Raw genomic sequence first — 25,235 nt, forward strand, 5'->3', positions numbered from 1 at the left:
CTGTGCAGAACTCACACTGAAACAGGTCTAATTACGACAGATAGGGTCAGGTTTTGGTTTTGAGGATAAACTAAGCCAATGCCTGCTGGGGATATACAAAGCCCACATTTACCAACATGGACATAGTGGACATGTGCAAACAGATACTCATTGATTTTAAGTGGTTTTTTTGTTGATGATTTTAGTTTCTGAAACACAAAAAAAAGAAAAAAGTCCTAATTTCATTTTTACTGTCATTGAGCTCTAGTTAATATAGATATTTTTTATTAAACCTTTATTTAACCAGGTAAGTCCCACTGAGATTACAAGCCCTGGCCAAGACAGCAGCCCTACAGTGTTTCCAACATCATGCATACTGTGAAGGAATTTTCCTTATTGTATGTTAAACTTCCCTCTTGTAGGTTAAAGGTAACTGTCTGTAGTTCAGGTCAACTGTCTGTCTCTCTTAGCCATTCTCACTCTATGTGCCTGATAGGGCCGAGCTGGCTAGGGCAGCTGGTAGGCCAAGGTCAGCTAGAAACCTTGTGTATTTGGTTAAGACTCAACAGGCTGGCGCCTGGTTGGAGACGGTGGATAAGAGAGACTGTACAGAGGCTATGTTGTTGCTAGCACAGCAAAGGTAGATGTATTTCCTTGTTTAGATCTTATATCCAATAGAATCCTCACACATGCCAGGCTGATGTAGAACTAACCCTATTTGGATATAGCGGAACTTAGCTGGTCTGGGGAAGGTTAAATACTGTGCTCAAGGACACCATCTTCAGAATTGGGTAGCAGTCCGCTGTGATTCACACGTGGTGTTTCCCTGTTCTCCTCGATCGAGAAACAATAAATGTTACTGCTTAAGACATCTGGGTCTGCCGAAACTTCTTCTGGCTCGAGGGAACTAGCTCTAAGATTTCCATCACACATACAAACATATAAAAGAAAAAAAGAACATAGAACAAACACATTGTCTCACAGTGCTTTGTTTCAAACAGAAATGCACAGTATCAACTACAGAATCATATGCCAGATCTAACATGTAATAATTCCAACAATTGTATTATCGCGTCATCAAAAAAGTCACAAATACTACAGTAGGCAATAAATTGGATCACAAGGATGTCCTACATTTTCTAGTCAGACTATATTGTATTTCGGTTTCAGTGTGTATATTCAATCTCAACTCTTATAATGACTGTGAGTATTTGTTTCTATGTTAGTGTGTCTCTACTCCAAGGACTGCCTGAGGAGAAACTAGCCAAGGTTGTTGATTGTCTTGAAGTGGTGAGTGTTTTCCATTCTACCACATTTTTGCTGATATACTTCATTAATTTCATCCAGTTCCGTACAGTATATTTTTATAACTAATAAATTTCAGATTGTATCTAAGTGGACCAGAGAATGACTGACTTTCTTTCTTTTCAGGACTATTTTGAAAAAGGGGAGTATATCATTCGAGAGGGTGAAGAAGGGAACACTTTCTTTATTATTGCAAAAGGAGAGGTGAGCTGTCAGCACATTCTTGTCAAACATGCCATGTTAAAGCCTTAATATTTTCTTAATTGAAAGCAAATCTTTGTTTGGAGCCTGTTCAAAGATGGTTCCAGTCTGGTGTAGATAGTATAAATCCAATAGGCCTTCTCAATCTGTGTTCTGGTATATACTTGTGTTTACGTGGACTTGAGAAAGGGCATTAGTCACAGCCCAAACACAGTTACAAGTCAACAATTCTACAAGCGTTTGTCACATTTTATCAAGATAGAATAAGATAGAAATGTACTTATCCTGAGAGAAGCTATTCTACAGCAGCAGGAAATAGTGCTAATACAAAATATGAATAAAAGTGCAAGTATAAAAACCGCAATAAAGAGTCATCCAAAGTCCTAAAATTTCCCAAATCTTCTTGGAGCAATCTTGTCCACAAGAAAAACAATGTCTTCAGGCACAACGTTTCGTGACACTCGCAAGCACTTTTGGCATACTTGGAGCTCTAGCATATTCTCTCTCATCCAACGTTTCCCAAAGAAGCCTGCTACATACTGGACCTGCCTCCACCATCAGCATGCATAATGGTCCTCTTTTAGTTAAAGTCCTGAAGGTAGAGATGGCTTGGTCCTCGGCTGTAGGAGTTGTTTTGGGGTGAGTACCATCAGGTCGTTGAAGAATTTGGTAATGAGCCAACCGTTCATGTTGGCCAAAGATTCCCAATACATATTTAAAAGAAATCTTCTTGTCCACAGTATTTAGGATTTTCCTGGTGGACTTGATTATACAGTTGCATACTTTGTTGTGTGAGGCAGTTAGGGGATTGTACATCCCCGAAGGCTACATTGAAGCAAAGTGTCTTTTGCACTGTCCAGATAAAATTGGTCCCATTATCAAAACGCAGCTCCACAACCTGATCTCTTCTTGAAAGCAATCAGCGAAGAGCCTTAACTAAGGAGTCTGTGTCCAGGGATGCCATCACTTCTAAGTGGACTGTTCAAATGGCTAAGCAGGTGAAAATGAAGCCATACCTTTTCACAATAGATCTTCCAAGCTTTATTTCGAATAGACCAAAATTGTCACTCCACTTCTAGTGAAAAGCAGTTCATCTGGTAAGACTTTCTTCCATGGTAGGTCTACTATCTGTTGTTGTTCAGCAACACCCTGTATTTACCAGCAAACAAGGCACTTGGACAGGACTCTTATGGTTGTTGCACTAGCACTGGGGATCCAGTATTTGAGATGCAACTTGAAAGATGATTGCATCCACTGTAACCTACTTCTTTGTGGACCTCATGAAGGATGAGCTTTTACACCTGAAGGTCCTTAGCAAGGATGGGAAAGTGTTTGGATTCTTCTGGCATGGTTGCTCAACTGAGCATTCCTCCTACTCTAAGATTGACATCTTGAAGAACAAGGTTGAGCTTTTATATGTGACTGCTCTTTTTGACAGGTACACTCTTGGGTGTGGATTTCCTCTTGGAAATTTTCTTTGGCAGTGGTTTAAAATCTCCACCTTCTTCGAAATCTTTTGCTGTGCCATGGGCTTGCCATACTTTTAAAAAACTGCCAGCTTGGTTTATCCTCATCAGCGTCAGACAATGCAATGTCTGCACTCCCTTGCTCCTTTCTCTACTTAGCTAGGCAGAGTATTGTGTCCTTAAGAACCGTAAGGATTCATGCCACTGCTTTATTAAGACACTGCATTAAATCCATCCTTTCTTTTAATGCAAGAGCATTTTTCTTGATCTCGGGTTCTGCTGTCGTAAGGTCTTTCAGGTGATCAGGGTTCTCTGGCCAGCTGACTTGGTGATATAATCTTTTCCAGGGATACAGGATTGGTTCTGCACAAAGGAGCCCACCTTTTGTCCTCTTGATGCTTAATCAGAAGGATTAAGGTGTGTACTTATATGCCTCCATTGAGATGCTGGACACTTTCTAACTCTATTTGTAATGAATGTGTGGAACACCCATGCTATCCATCCAAAACACCACAACCTCTGCTGCATTTTTTCCTCAAAACTCTATCCATGCCCCTTGCCATAGCTGCCGCTGTAAGCATGGGCTGGTGGTGGGATTGAGTGGGGCAACCCTAAAGTTTCCCATGACAAAGGCACAATGGACTTGTTTTCTACTGTTCAGCACAACTAAGTAGATCACTGGGCCTTAACCGTCTTCACAAGCATTACAGAAATCATGCAACTGAGCGAACGTACGGTCTCAAAAATGTGCTGGCTTGAAATATTGGTCCACTTAAAATTCCATGTTTGGCAACAGGTATTTATATTGACATAATGTATGCTATGTCATCTCTTGTTGCTTCATAGTTGCCTTTCCTAAATGGTCTATTGACTGTCCACTCAAGGACAGTTCTTACGTCGTAACGGCCATCATTTGGCAAGTTTGTCCCAATCAGCAGACCTATATGTGCATTGATGTGATGGGTTTACACTCGCTCCAGATGAGTCCACCTGTCCATGTCTTACTTTAGTGCACTGTCCCTTCATAGTCCTTTGAGAGAAGACCTCTTGCAGCTCCATGAAATCGCAGCCTTCGACTGCTCACGCCTAAGCCTGTTACAACAGCTGCAAACAGTCTTTTATTCCCACATGTTTGTGTCAATCTTCTGTCCATGTAGGTTGAGCTCATTCATAGCTCTTTGGAAGAAAAAGTGGCTGTTCTGCCGGAATCCAAGAACCCATAGTAAACACTTTGTTGCCATACTTTGCCCCTTCTTGGAACAGAACAATTGCAAGAATGCTGTCTTTGTCTCCAGCCCCAGAACATATTTTATTTTGCTGTGACAACAAAATTACTGATCACTGACTGCTTCTTCCTCTTTCGGTGTAGCTTTGTTTTTGCTCCTGATGTGCAACACGTGTATATGTGTATGTGTAAATAAACAGGCTTCACAGTTTAATTTTTCCTGCCAGAATTTGCTCGTGTCCCTGTTTAAAACACCTTAAGCATAGCCCTGTCCAAAGAGTCTGTTGTCTCTTTGTGAATGAATTGTATCCTGACCTTACATTGCACCATGCTGTGTTCACCCTTACAAAAGAGAAAGGACTTGGAAAGGACAAATGTGCTGACATAACTGGTAGAACCCTTCTTGCTTGGCTTTAGCTCTGTGTTGACACTGGTTGTTCATTGCTGTCATGGTTGTGGTCAAAATTGTCTTACCACTCTTTCTCACTCGTGAGATTTACTGGAGGCTTGGCCTGCCCCTGGCTGCTCTCCTTGATATCCCCCCAAAATGATCTACTTTAACCTGTGTATGGATAAACTTGACAAGGTCTTTAAACTTGGGTCTTTGAGCTTGTTTCTCTTGTTAACGCATGTTGGCAACATTATCCAACTGCTCCACATACTCCATGTCTGTCATTGCATTGTTACAGCTGGTGAGGAAGACGGCGAGTGCATTTAGAGCTTCTCTGTCATCTATCTTGATTGTAGACCATCAAAGCCTTGTTTACTTACACTACAGAGATCCTACATATGTTTCCAAAATGTTTTGCCTCATGGTAACACTGGTCTGGATCCATATGTAGACAACTCAGTTCCCCACAGGGACAGTAGATTGCTGCAGCTCAGGCAAGAACAGAAGGTCACTGCTGAAAGTGAAATTAAATAGAAAAGGTACTTATCCATTATAATAACTTAACTGTTAATATTCTAATATTCCAAATGTATAACTCCAATGTACATCTACTAGGAATAGAACAAGAAAAATCAAGTCAGATATATGGATATGAGGTATAAAAGATCAGGAGCACAGGGACAAACATTCAAGTGAAACTCATATTTTAAGCCTTCTATAAAATCATGAGAAAAGCCTGAGATTACCACGAGTCTCTTCACTTTAATCAGAGCAGGTTGTTCTCATGAACTGTTTGTACCTTTACCTCTAAAAAGTAATGCACAGTAATTCATATTTAATCCACATAATTTGTATGCAATCCATGTAATCATTAACCATAAGTAAATGTTGACTTATTAGTCATGTAACTTCTGTAAATAAGTAACAGTATTTCTGTAGTTTATTTTTACTCAAACCATGATCTTTTCCTGAACCTCACTAAGTAGCTTCGTTGTCTAAACACCGCAGGGCCTTGTGCAGGCTTACTGAACACTCATGTTGCTTGACATTCTTAAGAAAACACACAAAAAATAACAAAATAACTTTTCATAAGATTTCATAAGAACCGTTATATGAAGATAGGTTGATCAGAGTATCGCTCCTTGAGTGGCCATTGGAGTGACTGTAATTTCTACCCCAAATCCCTTTCCTCATACAACAACTGACTTACAGTAAGTCCAACAATGAAATAATGATTGTCTGAACTTGATAGAACAACTACAGACAGAAATCTAACACTGATTAGGAAAATGGCTATTGCTTTGCCTCATTCTAATGTTTTCTATCTGTAGGTCATAGTCACTCAAAGCACAGAGGGCTTTGATGAGCCACAGGAAATCAAGGCACTTGGAGTTGGAGACTACTTTGGAGAGAAAGCACTCATCAGGTACAAACAACAGCCTCATAGAAGGCTGAGAACACAGTGCAGAACAAATCTAACACATTTCACAAACACACAGCAGGAAACGTATAACACTGTATTTCAATGATTTTTCTTTATTTTTGGTAAATCTGATCACATTAGATGGCTCAATAACCATAAGGTAAGGTCACTGAACTTACACAAATACTTACCAGCTGTTTACATTGAGTGTACACAGGTATTTATATCACATTAAGTTGACTGATTAAAAAGCTATTGTATGATGTAACTTGGAGCACAGTTGTGTCTTGATGTCACAATGTCTTCCTCAGTTGTGTTTACTGTCCCTCCTTTTTAGCCACATTCCCACTTCCCCAGGCCTCTTCATTGCAATTTCTCTACCTGTCCACCAGAGGCCCTCAGACATTTCCACCTCCCGCACCCACCTGTTCCCCATTGCCCTCGTTAGTCTTGCAGTATATTTATTAGCCCATTGCCACTCATTCCCAGCCATGTTGTTTAAGGTACTTTCTGCAGTTGCTTTCCAGCTCCTGAACCCTGCAACCCATATCTTACACATTGCCTAAGTATTTTTAATAGTACCTGATTCGTTTAAATTACCCTGAATGAAATTATAGCCCCACTGATTGAGGGCTGTATTACAAAGGGTTATCCAAAAATATTTTTACAGGTTGTATTCTATGGTCCCTTTCAAACATCCCGTTCAAAATGGGACTGTTCTGCTTTGCTGTTCTGGAGGAAAGGTACGGAAGGGACAGTTATTTTTCCACCGCTGAGCCGGCAGCGAAGGAGGCGCTATCAGAAATCCCACACTGGGGCCGTAGTAAGGCTGAATCTTTGTGTGAATCTACATTGACAGCATTTTTTTACTTCCATCACTGATTGTCACTGTCTTACAGAACAGATATGTTTACACTTTAACAAATGAGACGCATGGGATCATAAGTTATTAACCATATGTCTACTAAACCTACTCAGCATCCTCGGGATACTAAAGTTTTCAGCCTTCACAACATTCTCAGCATCTCAAAATCTTCAGCTTCCTCAGCAACATGAGCATCTCCAACATCCTCCATACCCTCAGCCACATCAACTTCCACATGGTCAATAGTCTCAAAATCCTCGTCATCCATCTCCTATAAAATCCTAAGCATCCTCGTCTTGCTAAGCATCTCAACTCTATCCTTTACCACTTAAGCATTCCCAGCATCCCCAACATCCTCAAGATCCTTAACAGCAAGATCCTTAATATCCTCAAAATCTTAAGCAATCTGAATATATTCAGCCAAGTCAACATCAATATCAACCAACATCCTCAGAACTTTCAGCTCCACTGTCACTACTGCAAAGGGAGAGCCGGGACATGTGGCCCCTGGTTTTTATAGCGCCATCTAAAATCACTGTTGTGTCAAGTCATATGTCATAGTAACTAATGAACCAATAAAAGCATTTATTAAAACCAATGAAACCTTTTCATGAAAATCAATGAAACCCATGTACACAGGAAGATGACTTATAACTACCTGTGCACTGTAGTGACCACAAATCATAAAAGGGTAACATCTCAAATCGGGTTTGAATGCGGGTATAGAATCAGAGGAGACATGGGACAAATAATTCTGCTTATTTGGTACGAGTCATGCACAATCGAAAAGACAAGTCAAAGAGGTCAGTGACAAGAAGAGTCCTGCAAAGTTCATTTTTTTTATTACATCAGAAAAGCTCAAACAGCACCATTATCTATTATTGTACCATTAATGAGACAGAGGAGAGAACGCTCCCTTCAGGACATTCAGAACATGCTTTGCCTTCATCCCACAACAAACAATCCAAACAAACTATAGATGATCCTTCATGTCACAGCAGTGTGATACGAACGCTCACCACCCAGTTTATTTGAATCCAGGTGATGCTCTTTGGCCGACCAAGGCATGCGTCATCACACTGCAGTGTGTACATATGGGTAAGTGATGTGTGAGTTTTACTGAACTGTACATGTGTGTTCACAGTGAGGACGTTCGCTCAGCCAACATCATCTGCAATGAGAACGACACACACTGCCTGGTGGTGGACAGAGAGTGAGTAGCTAAGTAAATAAGTCCATCATAAACTTTTGTTTTTGTTTCAGCTGTTCATACTTTCATAACTGCCTTATATTATTCCTAGAGATATATTAAAGACTTTTGAGGCCCCTAATCACAGCATCTTTTTAGGAACTGACTGAAATAAGAATACATACACAATCTTATAAATCTGAATGTGAGCATTTCATGTTAACATGGGTAACTGTCAGCGACATATTTCTTTTGTTATTGAAAATGACTGTTCTGCCAGAGAAGTCAAGAGAAAATGTGAAAAAGTTTGACAAAGAGAATCTGGAAGCATTCATGTCCAATGCCGCACCCACCTATATGTTCAACTTTTAAGGTATATACATACAAATTAAAGCTATTCCTACTTTCCAACTATCCTTACTACTACTTCTACACAAAGATTACAGCCAGCAATGCAGTGTAGCATTCTTACAAAGACCTCTTCCAAGTGATCTTCCCATGGGACTGTCAGCTCCAGCAGAACAACTTGCTTAGTGGCCTCGGACACAAGGGCAATGTCTGCTCGAAGGGTGGTGGCTACAATATTGCTGGGGAACTTCAGCTGATGTTCAAGGTCCACCAACAGCTGCCAGTTGCTGGCCGAGGTCAGGATGCCGGCCGATGTTCTTTTGACTGGGTTTGGCTGCTCCCTAGCTCTGACAAAGGTGATTGCTTTCTTTGAGGGTAGGGACCGCTTTGCCCACTCAACTCCTGCGCTGATGGCTTCAGCGATGGTCTTCAGGACCTGATCATGCCTCCATCGGTACCGACCCTCTCCGAGAGCTGTTGTGCAGCAGCTGAGGATGTGTTCCAGGGATCCTCGCTTGGAGCAGAGTGGGCATGCCGGTGACTCTGCTATGCCCCATGTGTGCAGATTCGGTGGACTTAGAAGCACATCATACACTGCCTGGATGAGAAATATAATGCAATGTAGCTCGGCTTTCCAAAGCTCAGCCCAGGTCACTTTCCTCTCAACCGCATTCTCCCATCCAGTCCATGCTCCCCGTTGCTTCATACCCACTCCCTTGCAGGTTCTTGTCCCGTCCAATGCTGCTCTCACCTCCTCCTGAACCAGGCCATGCCCCTCCTTTCCTCTGATGGTGTTTGTTTGGGGAGTTGTAAAGGATCCTAGCCCCGCACGGCCTCATGTGACCACTCCAACTAGCCTATTGTGACGCAGCCTTGCCTCTGTTTCCTGAACAGCTTCCTCTGCCCTCCACTTCCTGCCAGTCTTCACTCTGATCCCTACTTTTGCCACCTTCGGATCAGTTGAGTCTCTGTACTGTACCACTGCTCTGGCTTTTGTTACCTTGAATTCTTCCTCCAAGGATTTGAAAGGCAGTTGCAGTTTGTTATTGTGTCTGTAGAGTGCAATGCTGCTCAGGCTCTTTGGCAGCCCCAGCCAGCTCCTGAGGTGGTTGCTGACCCTCCTCTCTAAGGTCTCAACTGTTGAGATTGGGACTGCATGGACGAATGCCATGCTGGTAGACCCAGGCTTTAAACTTTCCAGGTAGTCCCGACTTGTCCACGGCTTTCAGCCATCCATCCAACTCAGTGCAGGTTGCGTGGATGACATTCTTACTGGAATTTCTTCAGATACTTTGTTTCTAGTTCAAAGTATCTTATTCAGCACAGGGATTATACTGTTGGGTTTACAGTTGGAGCCAGTAAAAAATACCTTCCCATCTGGGGGATAAAGGTACTAAGGTCATCATATCACCTGTGGTCAGGTGAAGGTTTATAAACGATACATAGACATGGAGATAATTAAACAAAACTGAAACTATATACTGCTATGTAGCGCTTGTCTTCTGCCAAGCAATGATAAGCAATACTGTGTTTAGAGGTGACACACACACATACACACACACACACTGAAAATAAGAGTTTGTCTCCTCCTCCTCTCCAGCAATTTCAACCAAATGGTGGGAACTTACGAGGAACTCCAGGCTTACTTAAAGGAATATGTGGAGGAGCTTTCCAGGAGTGATGAGAGGAGACATGCCCTGTAAGTGTACAATAACAAACTGTGCAGTTGTATAAATGATGTAAATCAAGCCTTATTGTAAGGTGACAGTTGTAGCGACTTTGTGCATGTCATATAGTCATGACTGCATTTCCAGCTTTACTGGTCATAAGCTGATTTGAAGTTTAGTATGCAAAGAGTCAGTCTAGGCCTAGAAGGGAAAAAGGGCTCAAATGTAACCGTGTGTCCCGTGTGATTCCTCTCTCAGGCCACACTCTCCTCAGATTGACTCTGCAGAGGCCCAGGAGCTGAGGAGGCTGAGGGAGAAGATTTCTCTCCTACCTTTCCAGGAGCTCGAGGTTATAGCTACATTGGGCATGGGAGGATTTGGACGAGTGGAGCTGGTGAGATGCAGAAACATTATAATAGTCAAAATATCACCTGTTATAAATCTCCCCCCCTTTATACTGAAAATCATTTAGCTGGATTCTGATATGATAATATAATGCCCCATATATCTGCAAAAATATGTCCGCAAAAATAAAGGGGAAGTGTAAGTGACATCTTTCTTAGGTTGGGTCAATAGATATGAGTGGGTGAGGGATAGAACAACTGAAGCATAGGGACAAACATTCAGCTTTTAAGCCATTCTATAAAATCATGAGAAAAGCCTGAGATTACCACGAGTCTCTTCTCTTCAATCAGAGCAGCGTGTTCTCATGAACTGTTTGTAGTTATAAGCACTGGACCTGGGGGGACGGCTCTTCTCCACTGCTGCCCCCTACCTCTGGAGCTCTCTCCCCCAGCATCACAGACAGTCTCCCTCACTCTCCACTTTCAAAACCGCACACAAGTCATCAATTTAAATCTGCTTTTAACCTGTGATGCTAGCTATGTATGTTTTGTTTTTGTTTTTTAACTGTTATAATGTCATCTCTCTGCCTTGTTCATATTGTTATTGCTTTAATTGTTTCAGTTATTACCATGTAAAGTACCTTTGAGTACCTTTTGAAAGCGATATACAAATAAAATGTATTATTCTTATTAACTTACATACTTAAGTAATGGCACTTCTGTAACTATTTTAACCAAAACCATGATCTTTTCTTAAACCTAATCTTACAAAAATAATGTTTCGTAAGATTTCAAAAGAGCTGTATGTTGATCAGAGTATATGTTCAAGTGGCCATTGGAATTACTGCAACTTCTACATCTATCATTTATCAATGGTTAATTTAAATATCTGTAACACACATTGATACAGACATTCAGTCAATGTTTAGTTGGTGTGTTTGTGTGATGTTTAGCTGTAATATAGCTGAAATTGCCCCTCAGTGAGTATTACTTGTTTCTCAGGTGAAGTTGAAAAATGAGGACACCACATTTGCTCTGAAGTGCATTAAGAAGAAGCACATTGTGGACACCAGACAGCAGGAGCACATCTACTCTGAGAAAAACATCCTTCAGCAAACAAACTCTGTGTTTATCATCAGGTGTGGGCCACAGACATCATTACACACTATTTTGTTTCATAAAGAGCATGATGTTTTTTTCTATTTTGAGATTTTGTCAGGATATTTAGGTGTTTTCTGTAATCTGAGCTAGTGGAAGCATGTAGATGTTGATCGGAAGAGGCTAGAGAATGGGTTTGTTAGCCAGACCTCTTGTATTCCTGAAGGAGAAGATAAAATAGGGTTGGTGTGTGGGTTTCTCTGTGGAGTTGCTAAGGAACGCGCCGGAAGAATGCTGCTGACCAGGGTCCCACCACTTCACTGAGATTTATCTGGACTATGACTTTAAAGAACAAAGGCCTTGTGCAAACATTCTGTTGATTGTCATTCAAAGGGAAAAGTTGAGCCAAAATGTGATGCTCAGTCTCCCACTTTACTTATACAATATTCCTCCTGCCACTCAGTTTCTTTCTTAGTAGTTCAGAGGTTTCTCTAAATTCAGAGAATGAGGTCAAAAAGTATTCTCTGAAAAGCTGTAGCATCAAATATTGTAATCTGCAGTCCTTCACTTTTTAGGTGGCCTGATATAGATCAGTAGAAGTGCGTTATACGCATATTGTAGGAATATAATCATCATTACTATGTTTTCAGCATTTCATTACCAGAACAAGACATCAATGAACATGCAAAACACAAGTTTCTACTAGAGGTGCAACCCAATGTACAGCATGTTTAATTATCTATAGTTAGGGGTCCTAATTTTTGCTTAATCTTGATCTATGCGTAGTTATCTATGCTAGCAGGTGCTTTAGGAAGTGTTCCTAATGCAACACAGTAGTTAACAAAGCGTCTCTTGGCTGTGTGTGCGTGTATTTCAGGTTATTCCGAACCTTTCGGGATGATAAATTTGTCTACCTGCTGCTGGAGGCGTGTCTTGGTGGAGAGCTGTGGACTGTGCTGCGGGACATGTGAGTGTAGGTCCTTTTGTTACATTCATAACAACTATAGACGACATCCGAAGAAGGAATATTCACTCAAACACAATATAAATTGTATGTGGTACTCACCTCCCTAGGCCCGCTATGATCCCAGAATTATTTTCTATGGAATAATGTTAAGGAGATTGCTGGCATGCATTAGCAATAGTTGTGTTTGGATTTCCACAAGCCTTTGAATTGATAGAAGACACTTGGATAATGCTGCACAAGACTGTTTAGAAAGTGTATCTGTTTATAACCTGTTTCGCTATCTTTTGTTTTGCCACCAACAAATTCTGTTTGCAGTGATATGCTTTCATTTTTCATGTGCTCCTCTCTCCTTAACGGCATTTGATAGAAAGTTTTTACTGGGACCATAAAGAACCCAACGAGCTGAGTACTAAATACAATTCAAATTGTTTTCGGGTGAACTATTCCTCTAAGAACAGGCAGAATTTCTGTTGCACCTGTAACCACTGTCAACGGTGATGTCACAGTCAGTGCACTGGCACACCCTGGAGTACGTTTCTACATAACTGCAGTAGGGTGAGAAGTTGAGGCTCAACCAAAGCAAGATTTTCACCTGCTGATTAGTTGTTCCTAAAGCTGAATATAGCATTTTCATTGTTTTGGAGGGTTGAAAAGGCAGTAAATGTTAGTTAAGAGCTTCTACTAAAACGCGTATCGAGGCTTGATGATGCACCATTTGGTCTGCAAAAAACAAGTTGTACCTTTGCAACAAAACACTCCATGCTACAATAATGTTAAAAAGTACACGCTCCAACACTAAACGACAAACCACGGGAAAGTATTATTTTTTTTTAATTACTGACATTGAGAATACTGCTTCTGTATTGTGCATAAGAGCCAGATTAACTTCAGAGAGCCGCTCCAGACACTCTTGTTCAGACACTCGTTCAGCACAACTCTTGCTCAATGAGATGGTCATGAGTTGATTCACTAGTGACTGCTGAACGACAAACTGGGTTACCTAAAGAACCAGCTTTCTCATCACAACTGCAAAAAAAAAGAACGGGGAGAAATAAAGCTACCACATTTTATAAAACCTACTCTAATTAGAATATGACATGATTCAAGTTTCCATCCAAATGTAAACCAAATTTGAACTGAATTTCCAGGAAATCTGCTTAACAAAATGCAAATTAATGCAAATTCCATACTGTTTTGTGAATATTAGGAGTTAGTGCATCAAGATAAATAGTTGTTGGATGTGAGCAAGGCTGAGGAGCAGACAGACAAGAAGTGATCATATGGGACAGAGAGGCAGAGTTTGAGATGAACAAGAAGAAACACACAAGAGAGAGAGGCCTGAGTCGTGCCCTATCACTTTGGCTGGAGTAACAATCCGTCTATGATTGGATGAGGAATTCTGGTTGATATATTGCATATTAAAGGGCTGGCCATAGGCATCTGCCTATTTTTTACTGATACTATTTTAATACAATTATTATTTTAAAACTGGCCATTGATCGGCTCTGTGTATATTCCATCAATTTGTTGATCTTTTCCTTACCCATCAGGAGTTATTTTGATGAGCACACAGCCCGGTTCTGTACCGGTTGTGTCTTAGAGGCCTTTGATTACCTCCACACTATGGGAATCATCTACAGAGACCTGAAACCTGAGAACCTTCTATTGGATGCTGAGGGTTATGTCAAAATGGTAAGCCTCCGTCTAAATACTTGTTCCTGTGAAGTCCTTTAGAGTGTTATTCAACTTGTGTCTGCATTATTATTTCAACATATGTATTATATGTTATCTGGATGTCCTCAGGCAGACTTTGGCTTTGCTAAAAAGATTGGCCTTGGAAAGAAAACCTGGACGTTCTGCGGGACTCCAGAGTACGTGGCCCCAGAAGTCATTATGAACAAAGGCCATGACTTTGGAGCTGATTGCTGGTCTTTGGGAATCCTCATATTTGAACTTCTCACCGGCAAGTAAGTCAGTGAGGTAGAATCTCCTACTCTTGAGATGTGTTTCTTGGAGAGGAAAAGATTATAGCAAAGACATTAGCTTCTTTCAGTTTTTGATGTTGCATTTGATGACACCCAGAGGTGGGTGGAGGGTTTGATGTGAAGGTACAGTTGAGTGTCATCAGTTTAAAAAATCTGATGGCAGATTATCTGACCCAGACAAAGCATGAAGATGATTACTGAGCATCTACATGCTGACGGGTTTGAATAGAGTCCCTGATACCACTGTTTCATGTCTACTTTTTCATAAATTATTCCAAGCCCTCAGTTATTGTAACTCATTTTTTATTTAGAAAGTAGTTTTAAAAATCTGACTAAAGCCTAAGGCAACGGTAGGGGAAGATAAGATAAGATAAGATAAGATAAGATAATCCTTTATTAGTCCCGCAGCGGGGAAATTTGCAGACTTACAACAGCGTAGAGTAAAGTGCACACAAGAGACATAGTAGAAGAAGACAAGCTAAGAATAAAAAATAAAGAAATAAAAATAAAATAAAACAAGTATTATAAATAAGCAATAAAAAAACAGTAGAAAAAAAACAAAAAAAACCAACAATAACTGAAATATTATATTTACAGACAGAGAAAAAAAACAACAACTATTTTAACTATTTTTAACTTTCCTAACTATTATTGCACGGTGTAGTGTATTGCACAGGTTATTATTGTCATGTGGTCTGCTGGGAGCAGAGCTGGTTGTGCAGCCTGACAGCAGCAGGAAGGAAGGACCTGCGGTACCTCTCCTTCACACACCGGGGGTGAAGCAGCCGGTGGCTGAAGGAGCTGCACAGAGCTGCCAGGGCGTCCTGCATGGGGTGGGAGGTATTGTTCATCAGGGATGATAGCTTGGCCATCACCCTCCTGTCTCCCACCACCTCCACCGTATCCAGTGGACACCCCAGCACACTGCTGGCCTTCCTGACAAGTTTGTTCAGTCTCTTCTTGTCAGCTGCTGAGATGCTGCTGCTCCAGCAGACCACTGCATAGAAGATGGCTGATGCCACCACGGAGTTGAAAAAGGTCTTCAGGAGTGCTCCCTGCACTCCAAAAGACCTCAGTCTCCTCAGCAGATACAGTCTGCTCTGACCCTTTTGTAAAGTGCCTTTGAATGATTAGTCCAGTCCAGTTTATTGTTCAAGTGAACACCCAGGTACTTATAAGATTTCACAATCTCAATGTCCTGTCCCTGGATGTTCACTGGTTCCGGAGGACAGTGTTTTCCCGGCGGAAGTCCACCACCAGCTCTTTGGTTTTACCAGAGTTGATCTGGAGGCGGTTCCGCCGGCACCATCCTATGAAGTCCTGGTTCAGTTCTCTGTATTCCCTCTCATCGCCTGCGGAGATGAGGCCGACGATTGCAGAGTCGTCAGAGAACTTTTGCAGGTGGCAGGTATCAGAGTTATGTTTGAAGTCTGATGTGTAGATGGAGAAGAGGAATGGAGCCAGAACGGTTCCTTGTGGGGCCCCCGTGCTGCAGGACACCCGATCTGACTCACACTCCCTTATCCTCACATACTGTGGACGGTTGGTGAGGTAGTCCAGTATCCATGCAGTGAGGTGGTGGTCCACCCCGGTCTGCTCCAGCTTGTCCCTCAGAAGCAAAGGCTGGATGGTGTTGAAGGCACTGGAGAAGTCGAAGAACATGACTCTCACAGTGCTTCCAGCCTTTTCCAGGTGAGAAAGGCATCTTTGTAGCAGGTAGATGACAGCGTCATCCACCCCGATGCCAGGTTGATAGGCGAACTGAAGAGGGTCCAAAGATGAGGTCACCAGGGGGCGGAGGTGCACAAGGACCAGCCGCTCCAGGGTCTTCATCAGGTGGGATGTTAAAGCCACCGGCCTGAAGCTGCTGAAGTCCTTGGCCCCCGGGGTCTTTGGGACTGGTACCACGCAGGACGTCTTCCATAGCTGTGGTACCCTCCCCAGCTTCAAGCTCAAGTTGAAGATGTGCTCCACAATCCTGCACAGCTGGTCTGCGCAGGATCTGAGGAGCCTTGAGCTGATGCCGTCCGGACCCGTGGCTTTTCTCACCTTTATTCTCCTCAGTTCTTTTCTCACCTGGTTGATAGAGAGGGACAAGTTGGGGGATGGGGGCTGTGTGCTGTCGGTTGTTGGAGTGGGGGTGGGGGTGGGGTGTTGGAGGTGTGCAGTGTTTGAGGAGTGTGGAGGGGAGCCGAGTGTTGTGGAAAAGGGGGTGGAGGAGAAGGAAGAAGAGGGGGGTAATCCACAGGGGATGCAGACGATGGGGGCTGCAGCGGCAGGGAGGTCTGGGTGGGGGGAGGGGTGGGTGGCTGATCAAATCTGTTAAAGAATGAGTTCAGATCATTCACCCACTGTTGGTCCCCCACAGGTTGTTGGTTGGGCCCCTTGTGGCCAGACATGGCCTTGAGGCTCTTCCAGACTCCGCTGATGTTGTTCTGCTGCAGCTGATCCTCCATCTTTGTCCTGTAGATATTCTTCCCCTCCCTTATCTTCCTCCTCAGCTCCCTCTGCACAGTCCTCAGCTCCTCCTTGTTTCCTGATCTAAAGACCCTCTTCTTCTCCTTGAGGAGGGTCTTTATCTCAGGATTGATCCAGGGTTTGCTGTTGGAAAAACACCGTACAGTCCTGGTGGGTACGGTGTTCTCCACACAAAAGTTAATGTAGTCCGTTATGGTGTCTGTGAGACCCTCGATGTCCTCCCCATGGGCATCACTGAACACTTCCCACACAGTCGAGTCGAAACAGTCCTTAAGAGCCTCCTCGGCTTCATCGGACCATCTTTTGACTGTGCGGGTCACAGCTGGCTGCCTGTGCACAAGAGGTTTGTACACAGGCCGGAGGTGCACCAGGTTGTGATCAGATCTTCCCAGGGGAGGGAGGGGTGATGAGGTGTATGCCTCCTTGGTGTTGGCATACAGTAGGTCCAGGGTTCTGTTGTCTCTGGTGGGGCAGGTGATGTACTGGGTGAAGGTGGGCAGAGTGGAGGACGGAGGGGCATGATTAAAGTCACCAGAGAGGAGGAGGAGGGCATTGGGATGTTGTGTCAGCAGCCTGCTTGTCGCCGAGTGTATGACGTCACAGGCCGCTTCTCCGTTAGCAGAGGGGGGAATATACGCAGCTATTGTGATAACGTGCGAGAATTCCCTCGGTAAATATACCGGCCTCATGCTAACGGCCAACAGCTCAATGTCCGCTGTACAGGTCTGCTCCTTAACAGTGATGTGTCCAGAGTTACACCATCTATTATTCACAAACACTGCCAGACCTCCTCCCTTCCTCTTACCGCTCTCCGCTGTCCTGTCTGCCCGGATGATGCGGAACCCGTCCAGAGCAGCGTTGGTGTCCGGAGTCATCTCGGTGAGCCATGTCTCCGTGAACACCATGACGCTACACTCCCGGTATTCCTTCTGATGGCGAGTCAGTGCTGATAACTCGTCCATCTTGTTGGGGAGAGACTCACGTTTCCCATGATGATGGAGGGGAGGACGGGTTTAAAACGTCTCCTCCTGGCGCGACGTTCTGCCCCAGCACGGCATCCCCGTCTCCTCCTCCTCAGCTCACGGGGAACCTCGGGTCTCTCCTCCGGCAGCAGCAGCGGCGCAGTGTCCCGGAGCGCTAACAGCTGACCCCTGCTGTAAACAAAGGGGGCCATGGCTGCGGGCTGAGCCTCCGGGCACGGAGGTGGAAAGTGCAGAAAACTGCAGGTAGACCACGTGAAAGTCTACGAGTTTCACTGCCATAGTGCAAAATGTTTACAAAAATTAAATAAGTAAAAAAAAAAAAGTAACAAAAAGTAACAAAAAAAACACAATTTAAAGGAAAAAGCTCACAGGTGAGCAGGAGCTGCTGTAAGAGGCAGCCACTCGCGCGGCGCCATTTTACCATCACCTCACCACCAAACTCTGTGTCCAACCTCCCGATTAAGTTCTCTCACAAATTGTCCACATCTTTGTCAGAATCCAGAAATGTCCACACCTCTAGGTACCAGTGAATACCTAGAGATGTGGAACCAGGTACCAATGAGGCCTCATGACAATTAATAAAGTCCAGGTATGCTATCTGAAAGCCCAACACTGTGATGAGTGTCGTAAGATAAGTTATGCAAATTTAAAAACAAAGTTGTGATAAGTGCTTACCAGACATCCATACATCCATTAGCTTTAACCGCTTATGCTGTTTACGGTCCCGGAAGGGCTGGAACCAATCCCAGCTGACATAAATTGATGTGCCAACCAGTCATCATTTTTAAAACTTTACACAAATATTTGACTTAATGGAAAATTTGTCAATCAGTTTGAACCTGCATGAACCCAGTTTTTATCATCAAATTGTTAGTTCCACAAATTTTGAAGTAGATAACACATGAGCAATTTAGCTAGCTGACTAATATTTAGTTTCAACACCCCAAATCCCAAAGAGTGCTCTCAGCTCATGACTAAAATTCCACACAGTTCAGTCAGTCAACACAACTGATACCGTTTGCTTCAGTTTGATTGTGCAATAATTGTGTTCGCCTACCAGCTGTATCCCCATATAGTGAACAATCTCTGACTTTTGCATTGCAGCTTTCCATTTCATTTAGTATTGCCCTGTGTCTTCAGAGAATATGTTCAACATTTTGAGAAATACACTTTTTTGCTTTCTTTCAGACAGTGGGATGAGAAGATATTAATCTTATGTCACTGTGTGTTAAAAATAGACCTGGAGTCGGGCCGTAATTAGCCTAGCCACGGCTCAACACTAACTGTTAAAGTGGTTTCCAAGATGGCAACAAGGTATCATCTTTTGGTTGCCAAAACTGAAAATATCATTGCCATTTATAGTAACCCTTTGTTTTAAGGAGTTAACATATTGTGCTGTTATTTGTCATCTTAAAATGAAAATATGGCATCTATAGATTACATGTATGTTGTACATGCATTACAGATTGTTTTTACATTCATCACCCAAGACTTTGCAAATTTCCTTTTATTTTTTCTGTTCAGGTTCATCTGGTTCTTTGTCAGTTTAATCACTTTGTTTGTTTGTGATGTTGACCATTCAGTACAACTTTTCACCCTACAGTCTTGTTTCGTACTGTAACAGCAATATCTTAATATCTCCAATGCAACAAATATTAAAAATATATTTATTTTGGGGTGCACATTTTGCTGTTTGCTGTCTCTATGTTTTATATGTTAAAAAGTGGTTGCCACTGATGCCAAAGGCCAAGAATTGTTTGCCAATTTCTCAAAATTGTTGCCAATGGCAACCTGGCAACCTATACTGGAAAGCCTTGCTAGCTTAGCATAAAGCCTAGAAGCAGTTAAAACCAGCTTGCCTGGCTGTGTCCAGAGTTTAAAAAAATGAAGGTGAAATGAAATAGATTTTGGTCCTATAACTTTACCCTCAGAAAGATGCAAATAAAAATATTTCCCAAAATGGTAAACTCATTCTATGAACAGCGTAGTCTGAACGTTTACATTTGCATCAAACCTGAAAACCTCTTTTTCTTCCAGCCCACCCTTTGCTGGCTCAGACCCCATAAAGATTTACACCATGGTCCTCCATGGCATTGAGAAGGTGGACTTCCCTAAAAGAATAGGGAAGCGTCCAGACGACCTTATCAGGAGACTCTGCAAGTACGGTGACTCAAAAGCATAAACAGATATGAGGATAATACTGTTGTCAATTAAACATATATTCTGCTAATCACTCAGTAAATCCTGAAGCAGAGCCAACTATGAACTGTCAAAAGAGAAGATGTCTCAGCTTCAAGTCACTCCATAGCATTTGGGTACAACACATGAACAGTGAAACCTGGTCTGCAGCTGCTGAAAGGCTTACTAGTTGGTGCATGATCATCGAACATCAGGATGATTGATTTGTTTCAGGAGGGTGTCATAGTAGCCTACTTTAAGGGTGAGAATTACAATTCTGTAACAAAAAATATCTTTAATGAAAGATCATAAACAAATGCTTTCTGTTTAAAAGCATTCTATTCTTGCTCCAAGATGGCCCTATGGATGGCAGCCTTGGTGGTAAGCTTTCAAGTACTTTTTCTGTTTTGGTTAGTTTCTTCAGTTTTCTGCTCTCCTGCTCTGGTTATGTTGCATTGGGTTCAAAACCATCATCCCAGACATCCTCTGCTCCAAACTTAACAAGCTACCTGTTGCCTTTCTTTCGCATCTCACTGCTTATTTCAATTACTGCGCAAGTACATTATGAAAGATGCAAAAGAACAGAGTCAAATTCCTTGAATGTGGAAGCATACTGATTCTGATTCTACTGTATATGGGCTTCCATCCATTCAACCATAACCAAAAAGTTCTGCCAAGAGCACCTGGGCGGACACCATCCTACAGCGCCGTCTGCTGTAACCTTTCACCAGCTCAGCTCCAGTTGTACTGCGCATGTTAAATCCCCTTAGCTCAAGACAGTGTCCCAGCCTTCATTTAATAGCCTTGGAGCAGATAAGGCAGTATCATTTTGAATATTGACTGGATAATTAAGTTGCAGTCAGACCGTTGTGGGTTGTACCCTCGACACATATTTTGTCACAAATCTGCTGGCATTTCATTGTGTTTGGATACTGCTGCCACTTGGTTTATTAGGCCAGGTGTTAGACTATTTCAATCATGTGAGTGTGTTGAATATCCTGGCTGTTAAATAACTATAAATGTCTCTTTCTTTCACTCTCAGGCTAAACCCAGTAGAGAGGCTGGGGAACAAAAAGAATGGCATCATTGAAATCAAGAAACACAAGTAAGTTTACTTCCTTGTCATTTTTAGGTTTAAGCTTATGAAAATCAACTGCACAAGACATGGTAACTTCCACACTACTGCTAATAATTTAAATGCTAAATGGACTGTACTTGTATAGCGCTTTTCTAGTCTTCCGACCACTCAAAGCGTTTTTACACTACATATCATCTTTCACCCATTCACACCCGTTCATTCACTGATGGGAGCGGCTACTAAGGTGGCACCTGCCCATCAGGACACTAGTTAACATTCATTCACGTTCATAAATCGCAGGAACAGCCTGCGGGAGCAACTTGGGGTTAAGTGTCTTACCCAAGGACACATCAACATGGAATGCCGGAGCCGGTGATCGAACCGCCAATCCTCTGATTGGAGGACGACCCTGCTCTCCACTGAGCCATAATCACAAATTTACCTTTGATTTAATATCAAACCGTAATGTTAACTGTAACAGCACCTGCCCCAACATAGCATCGACCCAAGCACACCGATCCTGACCAGCTAAAGGTTAGTTGGCGCAACCCAACTACTTCTTTATACCCTAGGTCGCCATAACAGAGAAGTAGGGGGTCCTAGCCAAACCAGGTAGCATGTAGCTGAACTGGGAAGAGCCATGGCCGAACCCTGCAGGGGACCAAACTCCATGTGTGGTCCAATGTCCGTGTGGTTAATGGTCCTCACCATCACGTGCTTCACACGTATCAGGGATCGGGAGTCCTGGATGACCAAGAACACTGGCTGCAGTTTGAGGAAGTTGATGTATCATTCCTCAACCGCTCTCCCAAGACAAGTCACTCCCCACCTTGACAGGACTGCATCTGTGAACACTGAAACCTACAAGTTCACTCGTCCCAGTGACATTCCCTTCATCTACTGTTGTTCTCTACCCAAGATGGAATGGTAACCATGTGCCATTTGTGCTTCTTTGCAACCAAGCGGAGACTGATAACCCATATCTGCACAACACACAGCCACCATGAACCCCAGCGCCTGCATGATGGCCAACACAGTTATAGTCGCCGCAATTTGCCAACTGCCCTCTGAAGGTCTGGGCGTCTGTGTTTTGATTGAGTGGCCTGCAGTGTGCATGCATCAAGCACAGGGATAATGGGAGATGTCATTTGAAATAGAGTATAACTTTGAGGCTTTCTTTGTTTTGCTTGTTTTATAGGTGGTTCCAGGGCTTCAACTGGGAAGGTTTGAGGCGTCACAAGCTGCTGTCTCCATTGAGGAGAGAGGTGAAACTATGACCTTTGATTCCTAACAATGAACAAGAAAATGCATTCACAAGACCCTCAACAAATCTATAGCTGTTGATGTATCAGATCAGAGATTCAATCCTTTAAGCAGTGGAAGAAGTATTCAGACCCTTTACTGCAGTGAATTTACTAGTATCAGATTGTAATAATACTCCACTATAAGTAAGTTTACACTGGACCACTCAACTCTACTCCAAATGAGTAAGGTCGGGCAGATAGCTATGGGTGCTAGCTGTTCTGATTTTTCACACCACAAGAAAAATACTAGGCTTGGTGTTGCTCAAGAAACTGGGGGAGATCCAAAGGGAAGTGAAAGCACTTAAGAAAGTTATTTTGTTGTTCAGACATGCAATTGACACAGATTTTTAATTGAAAGGACAAATCCGAAAATATATAAACTGTAGAGTTGTAGATGTACACTGGAGCTAAATATGTCTCCACTCCAGTATTAAAAAGGAGAAAACCAAAAGAAGCAAAGCACCAGATTCAGAGAATAATACTACCACCACCACCATGCTTGTCAGTAGGTTCAGTGCTGTTTAGGTTGAATTCAATCACCTTCACGACTCTCCTTCTCTCTTGTTATTGGGACCAAATTTATTTAAGAATATTTGCCCTATGTATTATAAGTATACTTGACATTATGCAAATTGAAGTGGCCACATTACCATGATGTAAACTCACGGACAAAGGAAATTCAGCTCTGACTGCCAATGAGGAGGTTTTGAATAATATCATGCTGACAAAATTTAAATCAGGAGAGACTTCAATAAAATGTAACAATAATTTATTACACATGCATAAGAATGAATAGTACAAAGTATTTTGGCTATTGGACTCCATGGCCAAGCCGTATATCAGAGCGGCCCAACGCTGAGATCAGCGAAGCACAATCCCCCCTGGAGTCCAGACACTGGTGGTGGTGATGATGATGAAGGGACTTTCTTCAATCCTAATGCTGCCTGTGCGACTGGCGGTGACTGGGGTGGAGGAGGGTCACATCTGAAATATGCTGAAATGACAACTGACCGCAGCAGAGAGTGTACTTTTTAAGTTTGACAGCCACGACGTAATTGGCTAAAGGAAACCGTGGCCGAAACTGGTTTGTTAATTTTTTACGTGAACGCCCCCTAATCACCTGATAGAGTATTCACAGGGACAGAGTGAATGAGTATATGAATGAACAGGAGTATAAAGCTAGTCTTCCTGAATTAACTTTTGCTAAGCTTCATGTAATGTTTTCATGATGATTTGTCTTGTTTCTGCAGCTGAAGGGACCAATGGATCACAGTCACTTTGACTTGTTTCCTCCAGACACAGAGGAGCCTCCTGATGAGCTATCTGGCTGGGATAAAGACTTCTGACGACTGATTCTATAGAATCTAAGCACCAGCAGTGGACATGGCTTACGAGGCTATAGTGGGTTAGCAAGTAGATAGATAGATATTCCTTGATTGATATGTACAATTTTTCCATTTTTGTTTGTAGAAGCCCATCCTCAGCTCAGCCCTGAGCAACATGGGATGACTGTGTGAAAGATAAAAACCTTTCACATCCTCAACCAGGTCTGTACCACAACAGGAACTAAACGGGCTTCTTATCTCTTAAAAGAGGAAGTACCTCCTCCAGTTTTCACAGTATTTTACAGACAAATACGTTTCAGATTTAGGCCATGAAAAGGCTATGATGGGACCAAATATGTCATTTGTTTTTAGTAGCTGAGTGAAGAAACCAATATGGTTTATATGCCAACAAAGGATCCTAACAAGACCGTTAGTTGCCCAAAATGAGTCAAGCACACTGAACTCCATCATATTTTCACTTTTTCTCTGCTGTGCGTATTGTGCTCCCTTATTTTTTGTGATATTGTTTCATATTTCTAACTTGTTTTGAGCTCACTTGTTGAGAGCATATCATATTTCCGCAGATGCCTTTACACTGCAGTCATTACTGACTACATGGTGTACAACAGGAAAAAAAAAAGCAAGACATACTTACTGCACACAAAGTGTGTGTGTGTGTGTGTGTGTGTGTGTGTGTGTGTGTGTGTGTGTGTGTGTGTGTGTGTGTGTGTGTGTGTGTGTGTGTGTGTGTGTGTGTGTGTGTGTGTGTGTGTGTGTGCGTTCTCCTCTCATATGTATCACGTGACTTTTCAGGCCTTGTCTTTAAATTTGTTGCCTTCCTGCAGATTTAACTTCATCCTCCTGGCAACAGTAGTGACTTTCATCAACACAAAGGCTGAATGACTGCAAGTGCCAACCACCCTGATGCCATTGAGTACTGTACGTTAAATCTGGAGTATAATGACTACTTTATTCCATCCTCCTTTGGGACACAGTGCGAGTGACCGAAAGACATTCAGTATACAGTAGCTTTTTATATAGGGGGTGTTCATCGACGTGTGTCAACATCTCAGAGCCATTCAAACATAATCAATCTATGATTATGATCTGTACAGCCCTGTAATTTAAAATGCTAACAGTTTTGATCCATAAATGTCTATTAATATAAAACACAGAATTTCTGTTGTAAATGTGTAGTCTTTTGCTGCTTCACTTTTGGCCATTCTTTTTGTCCACTTTTCCGTGTGTCTCTCAAGTCTCTTAACATTATGGAGTATCAACATACATTTACTGTTAGGCATATGGAGTTGAATGCATTTTTAGTAATCATCCATTACTTAATTATTAACTCAAGCTCTAATCACTTATTAGCTTTTAACTCCATCATTCAGTCTCTTGTCCAGAGCTCGTAATGTTTCACTGATCTAAGCTGTCAC

General features: G+C 42.4%; 1 protein-coding gene across 2 annotated transcripts in view; it reads left to right on the top strand.

The window, feature by feature from the left end:
- Positions 1-23,820, top strand: part of LOC129092173 (cGMP-dependent protein kinase 2) — a 32,172-nt gene extending 8,352 nt beyond the window's left edge. The window contains exons 6-19 of one of the 2 annotated variants that reach the window (XM_054599999.1): positions 1,206-1,269; positions 1,411-1,488; positions 5,899-5,993; positions 8,000-8,068; positions 9,993-10,091; positions 10,318-10,453; positions 11,406-11,542; positions 12,379-12,468; positions 14,019-14,160; positions 14,272-14,435; positions 19,952-20,074; positions 21,135-21,197; positions 22,369-22,435; positions 23,725-23,820. In XM_054599999.1, the coding sequence (XP_054455974.1) occupies positions 1,206-1,269; positions 1,411-1,488; positions 5,899-5,993; positions 8,000-8,068; positions 9,993-10,091; positions 10,318-10,453; positions 11,406-11,542; positions 12,379-12,468; positions 14,019-14,160; positions 14,272-14,435; positions 19,952-20,074; positions 21,135-21,197; positions 22,369-22,435; positions 23,725-23,820 (1,423 nt within the window). Of the gene's footprint in view, positions 1-1,205; positions 1,270-1,410; positions 1,496-5,898; positions 5,994-7,999; positions 8,069-9,992; positions 10,092-10,317; positions 10,454-11,405; positions 11,543-12,378; positions 12,469-14,018; positions 14,161-14,271; positions 14,436-19,951; positions 20,075-21,134; positions 21,198-22,368; positions 22,436-23,724 lie in introns of both variants that reach the window. The other variant, XM_054600000.1, reaches the window with a different exon arrangement.
- Positions 23,821-25,235: the final 1,415 nt, after the last annotated feature.

The sequence above is a fragment of the Anoplopoma fimbria genome, chromosome 6 (genome assembly GCF_027596085.1).
Source record: "Anoplopoma fimbria isolate UVic2021 breed Golden Eagle Sablefish chromosome 6, Afim_UVic_2022, whole genome shotgun sequence".
NCBI classification, from domain to species: domain Eukaryota; kingdom Metazoa; phylum Chordata; class Actinopteri; order Perciformes; family Anoplopomatidae; genus Anoplopoma; species Anoplopoma fimbria.